A 10237-nucleotide genomic window follows, 5' to 3' on the forward strand; every position below is an offset into this window, starting at 1 on the left:
ACAGATAATAATAATCAAATCATTATATGTAGAAGACAGTTTCCAGTCTGAAAGTGTTCAGTGTGTTCCTGCTCCATCAGCAGCCTGTAGTCTGAACTGTCTGCCTGGTAACAGGTGATGCTTGGTCTCTTTCTGCCTTTTCAGATGTCAGTCTGGTTAAACCATGGTACAGCATGTACACAATGTAAGAACATCTATTTGTTAAGAGGACTTTCTATGAGCTAAACTCATCAAAGAGCATTCAGACACATAGAGGAGTCATGGAGACATCTGATGGATACATGAAGCTCTGTAGCAGCAGATTACTACTTTCTTAATCCTCTGAAACCCCAGACCTTGCTGAGCATTGTTTGCTCCTGTCACATTATTACTCTCTTTGAGCTCTTTCTTCACTCTATCTGCAAGTTGTACATCTCACATTAACAAACACAACCATGGCCAGTATGAATAACTCCTAATTGTCTTTTCAGCTGTATAACAAAGGATTATAATGGACCAAAACAAAGAAACATGAAAAACGTTAGGTACATTTATCTGATAATTTATTTAAAAAAGCAGAAAAACAGTTGAGACAGATAATTCAACATTTCCCTGTGTGTGCATGTGAAAGGACAACCTGAGCCCCGACAGAGAGGAGATGAGAGGACAGAATGACACCAAAACACAAAGATTTATTTCTGTTCATTCTGCTTAGGTGATACGCCTAATTCTTATAATATAAGGGAAAACCCTGCTGTTTATTCTGGCATCATGTTGGCTAAAATGTTGGTGACCTTCTTATGTCAACACAATGGCAATATCGAAGTCAACAAGAATGACCAACATCATGTCCATATAACGTACGATAAGTTGGTATAGTAATTATCTTGACATTTTAACAGTACTGTTGATATAATCTGATCAGACTGTATTATCAGAAACTCAATATTAAAGGATTCAGAATAATAATGAAAAACTTGAGTATCCAGTGTGCCAGAGTTCAGTGTGTTTGTGCTCCATCAGCAGCCTGTGGTTAGTTATCTGCCTGGTAACAGGTGATGGTTGGATATGATTGGATGCTGCAGGTCATGTGATCATGTCCTCTGGTTTTTAGATCAGCTCTCAGTGACACTGAGTCAGTGTTTGTTAAGAGAACAGAGGAACATGGCTTCATCCTTTCTCAGGGTCTCCCTGCTCTTCATCAGCCTCTACACAGCAGGTAGGATCAATACTCTGATCACTGATCAATACTACACACTTTTATACTGTTTATACTTCATCAGCCTCTACACAGCAGGTAGGATCAATACTCTGATCACTGATCAATACTACACACTTTATACTGTTTATACTTCATCAGCCTCTACACAGCAGGTAGGATCAATACTCTGATCACTGATCAATACTCTGATTACTGATCAATACTCTGATTACTGATCAATACTCTATACTATAATTCAAACTGATTGTTTTTTTCTCCTCCAGATGGATTTATGCATTATGCTCTGAACCGTTGTGTGTTTAACTCGTCTGATCTGAACGGCATCGAGTACATCTTCTCTTATTACTACAACAAGTTGGAGTACTTGAGGTTCAGCAGCAGTTTGGGGAAGTTTGTCGGATACACTGAGTTTGGAGTGAAGAACGCAGAGAACTTCAACAAAAATCCTTCAGAACTGGCTGCGAGGAGAGCTCAGAAGGAGACGGTCTGCAAAAACAACATTGATGTTGACTACCAGGCTGCTCTGACTAAATCAGGTGAGTTAGTGTTTCTGTGACATCATCATCATCTGATTTATTAATTCACTGAATCATCATCAACTCATCTACTGATTCATCTGACTCATAGTTTATAATAATCAGATTCATTTAAAGTTTCAGCAGGAAATCAGATGGTGAATTCATCCTGAACCAGTTTCCTTAATGAATATTTAATTATTACATATTATTACAATTAACACTTTAAATAAACACTAAACTAAAATCTGTTGTAATAAATTAATATTTTATGAATGAATTAATGATTTTAATGTTTAAATCAAAGCGCCACCTGCTGGTTGAACCCTGGTACTGCAGCTACTGATAATACATATTAATATTATAATGATTATAATGATTATTCATTATGAACTCTACTGATAATACATATTAATATTATAATGATTATAATGATTATTCATACTGATAATACATATTAATATTATATTGATTATAATGATTATTCATACTGATAATACATATTAATATTATAATGATTATAATGATTATTCATTATGAACTCTACTGACAACAGTCATATTATTATGACTAATGTTATATTTAAACATTAGAGCTTAGAGTTTGATTTTAGACTCTAGATTTACTAGTTTATAATAATTAACTCATATTTAAATGTTATTGTGTGATGTCTGACTTAATAACATTTATAATAATATAAAGTCCTGTTCCTGTTATAATAATTAACTCATATTTAAATGTTATTGTGTGATATCTGACTTAATAACATTTATAATAATATAAAGTCATGTTCCTGTTATAATAATTAACTCATATTTAAATGTTATTGTGTGATATCTGACTTAATAACATTTATAATAATATAAAGTCATGTTCCTGTTATAATAATTAACTCATATTTAAATGTTATTGTGTGATATCTGACTTAATAACATTTATAATAATATAAAGTCATGTTCCTGTTATAATAATTAACTCATATTTAAATGTTATTGTGTGATATCTGACTTAATAACATTTATAATAATATAAAGTCATGTTCCTGTTATAAATGATTTATTACCAAACTGAAAACTGCTCTAAATAATAATGTTCAGTATGTTTCAACATTTATTTTAATGTCCTGATTTCATTTCTACTGTTAATGTCAGTTTTTATAATGGTGGATTTTCCCAGAATGCTCCTGTGAAATCTGTCATTCACCCATCAAAGCCAGTGGGCGGGACATAAGTGAAAGGCACCAATGAGAGGACAGCATGTCCCTGCTGTGGTGTGTGAAGGGCTGTGGGCCGAGCTGAAGGAGCTTTAATGAAGGACATAATGAATAATGTGATGGCCATGTGTTGTGTGTTCCAGCTGAGCCCTATGTCAGACTGAGCTCTACGGAGCCCTCTGGTGGTAAACATCCGGCCATGTTGGTCTGCAGCGTCTACGACTTCTACCCCAAACAGATCAGAGTCAAGTGGACCAGAGACGGACAGGAAGTCACCTCTGATGTCACTTCCACTGATGAGCTGGCAGACGGTGATTGGTACTACCAGATCCACTCTCACCTGGAGTACACGCCCAGGTCAGTCACCTACAGGTCCTGGTTCAGGTTCTGGTTCTGGTCTAGTTAGCTTCAGGTCCAGTTAGCTTCAGGTCTAGTTAGCTTCAGGTCCAGTTAGCTTCAGGTCTAGATAGCTTCAGGTCCAGGTAGTTTCAGGTCTAGTTAGCTTCAGGTCCAGTTAGCTTCAGGTCCAGTTAGCTTCAGGTCTAGATAGCTTCAGGTCTAGTTAGCTTCAGGTCTAGATAGCATCAGGTCTAGTTAGCTTCAGGTCTAGATAGCTTCAGGTCTAGATAGCTTCAGGTCCAGTTAGCTTCAGGTCCAGTTAGCTTCAGGTCTAGATAGCTTCAGGTCCAGGTAGTTTCAGGTCCAGTTAGCTTCAGGTCCAGGTAGTTTCAGGTCTAGTTAGCTTCAGGTCCAGTTAGCTTCAGGTCTAGTTAGCGTCAGGTCTAGATAGCTTCAGGTCCAGTTAGCTTCAGGTCCAGTTAGCTTCAGGTAAGATAGCTTCAGGTCTAGATAGCTTCAGGTCCAGTTAGCTTCAGGTCCAGTTAGCTTCAGGTCTAGTTAGCTTCAGATCCAGTTAGCTTCAGGTCTAGATAGCTTCAGGTCCAGGTAGTTTCAGGTCTAGTTAGCTTCAGGTCCAGTTAGCTTCAGGTCTAGTTAGCGTCAGGTCTAGATAGCTTCAGGTCCAGTTAGCTTCAGGTCCAGTTAGCTTCAGGTAAGATAGCTTCAGGTCCAGTTAGCTTCAGGTCTAGATAGCTTCATGTCCAGTTAGCTTCAGGTCCAGTTAGCTTCAGGTCTAGAAAGCTTCAGGTCCAGTTAGCTTCAGGTCCAGTTAGCTTCAGGTCTAGATAGCTTCAGGTACAGTTAGCCTCAGGTCTAGTTAGCTTCAGATCTAGTTAGCTTCAGATCTAGTTAGCTTCAGATCCAGTTAGCTTCAGGTCCAGTTAGCTTCAGGTCTAGTTAGCTTCAGATCTAGTTAGCTTCAGATCCAGTTAGCTTCAGGTCCAGTTAGCTTCAGGTCTAGATAGCTTCAGGTCCAGTTAGCTTCAGGTCTAGATAGCTTCAGGTCAGTCACATACAGGTCCAGGTCCAGGTTCTAGTCCAGGTCCAGGTCCAGGTTCTGGTTCAGGTCTAGTTAGCTTCAGGTCCAGTTAGCTTCAGGTCCAGTTAGCTTTAGGTCTAGTTAGCTTTAGGTCCAGTTAGCTTCAGGTCAGTCACCTACAGGTCCAGTTACGTCCAGGTCCAGGTCCAGGTCCAGGTTCTAGTCCAGATCCAGGTTCTGGTTCAGGTCTAGTTAGCTTCAGGTCCAGTTAGCTTCAGGTCCAGTTAGCTTCAGGTCCAGGTAGTTTCAGGTCTAGTTAGCTTCAGGTCCAGTTAGCCTCAGGTCTAGTTACATTCAGGTCCAGTTAGCTTCAGGTCCACTTAGCTTCAGGTCCAGTTAGCTTCAGGTCTAGTTAGCTTCAGATCTAGTTAGCTTCAGATCCAGTTAGCTTCAGATCTAGTTAGCTTCAGGTCCAGTTAGCTTCAGGTCTAGTTAGCTTCAGGTCCAGTTAGCTTCAGATCTAGTTATCTTCATGTCTAGTTAGCTTCAGGTCTAGTTAGCTTCAGATCTAGTTAGCTTCAGGTCCAGTTAGCTTCAGGTCTAGTTAGCTTCAGGTCCAGTTAGCTTCAGATCTAGTTAGCTTCAGATACAGTTAGCTTCAGGTCCAGTTAGCTTCAGATCTAGTTAGCTTCAGGTCCAGTTAGCTTCAGGTCTAGTTAGCTTCAGGTCCAGTTAGCTTCAGATCTAGTTAGCTTCAGATACAGTTAGCTTCAGGTCTAGTTAGCTTCAGATCTAGTTAGCTTCAGATCTAGTTAGCTTCGGATCAGTCACCTACAGGTCCAGGTCCAGGTCCAGGTTCTGGTCCAGGTTCTGGTCCAGGTTCTGGTCCAGGTCCAGGTCCTGGTCCAGTATTGTCAGTAAGAACCAGAATCTCTGATGTCTGGTTTGTGTCAGCAGGTCTGGAGAGAAGATCTCCTGTATGGTGGAACACGCCAGCCTGAAAGCTCCTCTGATTACTGACTGGGGTAAATACCTGTCTGTCTCTCTACCTGTCTGGCTCTCTACCTGTCTGAGTCTCTACCTGTCTGACTCTCTACCTAACTCTCTCCATCTACCTGTCTGTCTCTCTACCTGTCTATCTCTCTACCTGTCTGACTCTCTACCTGTCTGACTCTCTACTTGTCTGTCTCTCTACCTAACTCTCTCTCTACCTGTCTGTCTCTCTACCTAACTCTCTCTCTACCTGTCTGTCTCCCTACCTGTCTGTCTCTCTACCTGTCTGACTCTCTACTTGTCTGTCTCTCTACCTAACTCTCTCTCTACCTGTCTGTCTGTCTCTCTACCTGTCTGTCTCCCTACCTGTCTGTCTCTCTACCTGTCTGACTCTCTACTTGTCTGTCTCTCGACCTAACTCTCTCTCTACCTGTCTGTCTCTCTACCTAACTCTCTCTCTCTACCTGTCTGACTCTCTACCTGTCTGACTCTCTACCTGTCTGTCTCTCTACCTAACTCTCTCTCTACCTGTCTGTCTCTCTACCTAACTCTCTCTCTACCTGTCTGACTCTCTACCTGTCTGACTCTCTACCTGTCTGTCTCTCTACCTGTCTGTCTGTCTCTCTAACTGTCTGACTCTCTACCTGTCTTTCTCTCTACCTGTCTGACTCTATACCTGTCTGACTCTCTCTACCTGGCTGTCTCTTTCCATGTCTGTCTCTCTACCTGGCTCTCTCTAACTGTCTGTCTATCTACCTTTCTGTCTGTCTCTCTACCTGTCTGTCTCTCTCCCTGTCTAACTCTCTACCTGTCTGACTCTCTCGCTGTCTGTCTACCCATCTGACTCTCTCCCTATCTGTCCCTCTCTACCTGTCTTGTCGATCTCTCTTTCTGTCTGTCTCTCTGCTCCCTTGTCTGTCTTTCTATCTGTCTGACTCTCTCTCTACCTGTCTGACTCTCTCTCTACCTATCTGTCTGTCTCCTGACCTGTCTCTCTCTCCCTGTCTGTCCTCAGACCCGTCCATGCCTGAGTCTGAGAAGAACAAGATTGCCATCGGAGCCTCAGGACTGATCCTGGGTCTGGTCTTATCTCTGGCTGGATTCATCTACTACAAGAGGAAGGCCCGAGGTCAGAACAGGGTTCTCTGTAGACTAGTTCAGACCTCTTTACAGAACATTAGACCATCTACTACAAGAGGAAGGCCCGAGGTCAGAACAGGGTTCTCTGCAGACTAGTTCAGACCTCTTTACAGAACATTAGACCATCTACTACAAGAGGAAGGCCCGAGGTCAGAACAGGGTTCTCTGTAGACTAGTTCAGACCTCTTTACAGAACATTAGACCATCTACTACAAGAGGAAGGCCCGAGGTCAGAACAGGGTTCTCTGTAGACTAGTTCAGACCTCTTTACAGAACATTAGACCATCTACTACAAGAGGAAGGCCTGAGGTCAGAACAGGGTTCTCTGTAGACTAGTTCAGACCTCTTTACAGAACATTAGACCATCTACTACAAGAGGAAGGCCCGAGGTCAGAACAGGGTTCTCTGTAGACTAGTTCAGACCTCTTTACAGAACATTAGACCATCTACTACAAGAGGAAGGCCTGAGGTCAGAACAGGGTTCTCTGTAGACTAGTTCAGACCTCTTTACAGAACATTAGACCATCTACTACAAGAGGAAGGCCGAGGTCAGAACAGGGTTCTCTGTAGACTAGTTCAGACCTCTTTACAGACATTAGACCATCTACTACAAGAGGAAGGCCGAGGTCAGAACAGGGTTCTCTGTAGACTAGTTCAGACCTCTTTACAGAACATTAGACCATCTACTACAAGAGGAAGGCCCGAGGTCAGAACAGGGTTCTCTGTAGACTAGTTCAGACCTCTTTACAGAACATTAGACCATCTACTACAAGAGGAAGGCTAGAGGTCAGAACAGGGCTCTCTGTAGACTAGTTCAGACCTCTTTACAGAACATTAGACCACCTACTACAAGAGAAAGGCCCGAGGTCAGAACAGGGTTCTCTGTAGACTAGTTCAGACCTCTTTACAGAACATTAGACCATCTACTCAAGAGGAAGGCCTGAGGTCAGAACAGGTTCTCTGTAGACTAGTTCAGACCTCTTTACAGAACATTAGACCATCTACTACAAGAGGAAGGCCCGAGGTCAGAACAGGGTTCTCTGTAGACTAGTTCAGACCTCTTTACAGAACATTAGACCATCTACTACAAGAGGAAGGCCGAGGTCAGAACAGGGTTCTCTGTAGACTAGTTCAGACCTCTTTACAGAACATTAGACCATCTACTACAAGAGGAAGGCCCGAGGTCAGAACAGGGTTCTCTGTAGACTAGTTCAGACCTCTTTACAGAACATTAGACCATCTACTACAAGAGGAAGGCCCGAGGTCAGAACAGGGCTCTCTGTAGAGTAGTTCAGACCTCTTTACAGAACATTAGACCATCTACTACAAGAGGAAGGCCCGAGGTCAGAACAGGGCTCTCTGTAGACTAGTTCAGACCTCTTTACAGAACATTAGACCAGTTCCACAATAGTTTCAGTCTCAGAGGAGTTCCAGACCAGGTCCAGAGTCTGAACCCTGTTTATCTTTACTACTCCTTCTGAAACCTGTCTCTAAAAGTTCTTCTCTAAAATAACCTTTTTATTTTGTTTAGTTTCAGACCAGTTCAGGTTGAAGGACTAATGTCTGGATGTGTTGTCTCTTCTCTTTAATCCAGGAAGGATTCTGGTTCCCAGTAGCTGATTCTGGACCTGGTTCTGGTCCTGTAGCTGTTTGTCAGATGGAATAAAAAGCAGCAGCTGCTTCAACCTGCTTCGTGTGTTTCAGCTCAGCAGACTGTCGGTCCTGGACCATCTGCTGGACCGACTCAACTCCTGATTCTCTGATGATCTGGACTCTGATACTCAGCTGGTCTCAACCTGATCCAGGACTGTGGTGTTACTCTGATGGTCCTGGACCAGGTCTGAACCTGATCCAGGACTGTGGTGTTACTCTGATGGTCCTGGACCAGGTCTGAACCTGATCCAGGACTGTGGTGTTACTCTGATGGTCCTGGACCAGGTCTGAACCTGATCCAGGACTGTGGTGTTACTCTGATGGTCCTGGACCAGGTCTAGTCTGGACTCTGGTGTATCCCAGCTGGATCTGAACTCTGCTTCATCTACATGTGATATGATTCTTTTCTGTGTGAAATCAATATTTTTCAGCCACTTATATCCACAAACGTAATAACTCTGATCTTTAAATCAGATATAATCAGTTATTTGAATGATTTGGGGGCTGGTAGGTTGTGTGATTGTTAGATTTATATATTTTTACTGGAGTGGAACATTTTCTAACCCTAATAAACTGATCAGAAAACTCTCTGACACACTGTGGATTTATTGATCAGATAATAAACTGGAAGTATTTCATCTATAAAGATCCATATCTCATAACAACTTATTCTCCAACAGTATAAATATGTTACAGCTGCTCTCTCTTAGTCAATCAGTTAGCTAAGATTTATTAATAACCTTCATAACAACTTATTCACCAACAGTATAAAGTTAACTAAGATTTATTAATAACCCTCATAACAACTTATTCACCAACAGTATAAAGTTAACTAAGATTTATTAATAACCCTCATAACAACTTATTCACCAACAGTATAAAGTTAACTAAGATTTATTAATAACCCTCATAACAACTTATTCACCAACAGTATAAAGTTAACTAAGATTTATTAATAACCCTCATAACAACTTATTCACCAACAGTATAAAGTTAACTAAGATTTATTAATAACCCTCATAACAACTTATTCACCAACAGTATAAAGTTAACTAAGATTTATTAATAACCCTCATAACAACTTTTTCTTCAACAGTATAAAGTTAGCTAAGATTTATTAATAACCCTCATAACAACTTATTCACCAACAGTATAAAGTTAACTAAGATTTATTAATAACCCTCATAACAACTTATTCACCAACAGTATAAAGTTAACTCAGATTTATTCAGTATTTTAGTATTTTTCATGCTGAATGATTAATTTCTAAGAAAGTTATCAGAACATTTCTGGTAAACACCAGATTTAAAGTGGTGATTTGTTATTAAAATCAGTTTTACAGATCTGTTGATTAAATCATCTCATCAAGTCAACAAAATCATATCAGTGTTAGTCGACTACAGATTACTGTAATCAAAAACAGAACTAATATTTATATTCTTATAATAATGTATTTCTTTATTCACAATCCATCATCGATGATATTAACCCATCACTAGTCTTACAGCAGCTTCTTCTTATGATATCAATATTAATATATGTCTATAAATCATTATTAGAAGGTCTAACATTAACTATAAACACATCACTAGTCTTACAGCAGCTTCTTCTTATGATATTAATATTAATGTATGTCTATAAATCATTATTAGAAGGTCTAGCATTAACTATAAACACATCTAAAAAAGACATTTAGAAACTTATTACGTTATTTGCTATATTTAAATCATAATCCTAAATTCAGTTTAACCCTTGTGTTGTATTATATTAGTCAAAATAATTCATGATTTCTGCTTTTTTTCAAACTGAAAAATAAGTATAATGTCATTATTATTGACCATGAATGAAAAGCGTTGAAAAGAGAGACAAAAAACATTTTAAAATGCAGATCTTTTCAATTTTTACCTTAATGACAAGTTCATGGAGGACGGTGGAGTCAACACAAGTGTTAAAACCTGGTCTCTGGTATCAAGCAGCAGATTGTCTGATATAAAAGATGAAAGTGATGATGAACATATCAGAACATGTGTCTGTGCTGCAGCTTTATAAAGTCTGGATTCAGATGATCAAACTTCTAACTCAATCTCTGGACTTTAGTTTGACTAAATGTGTGTTTGTCCTTTCAGACATGATCTTTATTTCAC

The 10237-nt window shown here is 40.1% G+C and overlaps 2 protein-coding genes across 5 annotated transcripts in view; both read left to right on the forward strand.

Annotated features, from left to right (window-relative positions):
• Positions 1–8680, forward strand: part of LOC114574031 (rano class II histocompatibility antigen, A beta chain-like) — a 24534-nt gene extending 15854 nt beyond the window's left edge. For both annotated transcript variants that reach the window (XM_028606315.1, XM_028606316.1), the window contains exon 8: positions 8279–8680. The gene's annotated coding sequence lies outside the window, so the exon portion shown is untranslated. The remainder of the gene's footprint in view (positions 1–8278) is intronic.
• LOC114574029 (H-2 class II histocompatibility antigen, E-S beta chain-like) lies at positions 1093–8680 on the forward strand. Of its 3 annotated transcripts, none has more exons than XR_003695019.1 (7): positions 1093–1198; positions 1465–1737; positions 3073–3286; positions 5265–5332; positions 6316–6429; positions 8035–8378; positions 8429–8680. XR_003695019.1 is itself a non-coding variant. In XM_028606312.1 (6 exons), exons 1-6 carry the CDS (start codon positions 1144–1146, stop codon positions 8058–8060), a joined length of 750 nt encoding a protein of 249 aa, XP_028462113.1. In that variant the 5' UTR covers positions 1093–1143; the 3' UTR covers positions 8061–8680. The 3 variants fall into 3 exon arrangements, 1 of the variants encoding a protein (XP_028462113.1); XR_003695020.1 differs by having other exon boundaries at positions 8035–8328; XM_028606312.1 differs by having other exon boundaries at positions 8035–8680.
• Positions 8681–10237: the final 1557 nt, after the last annotated feature.

Source organism: Perca flavescens, chromosome 19 (assembly GCF_004354835.1).
Source record: "Perca flavescens isolate YP-PL-M2 chromosome 19, PFLA_1.0, whole genome shotgun sequence".
Classification (NCBI taxonomy): domain Eukaryota; kingdom Metazoa; phylum Chordata; class Actinopteri; order Perciformes; family Percidae; genus Perca; species Perca flavescens.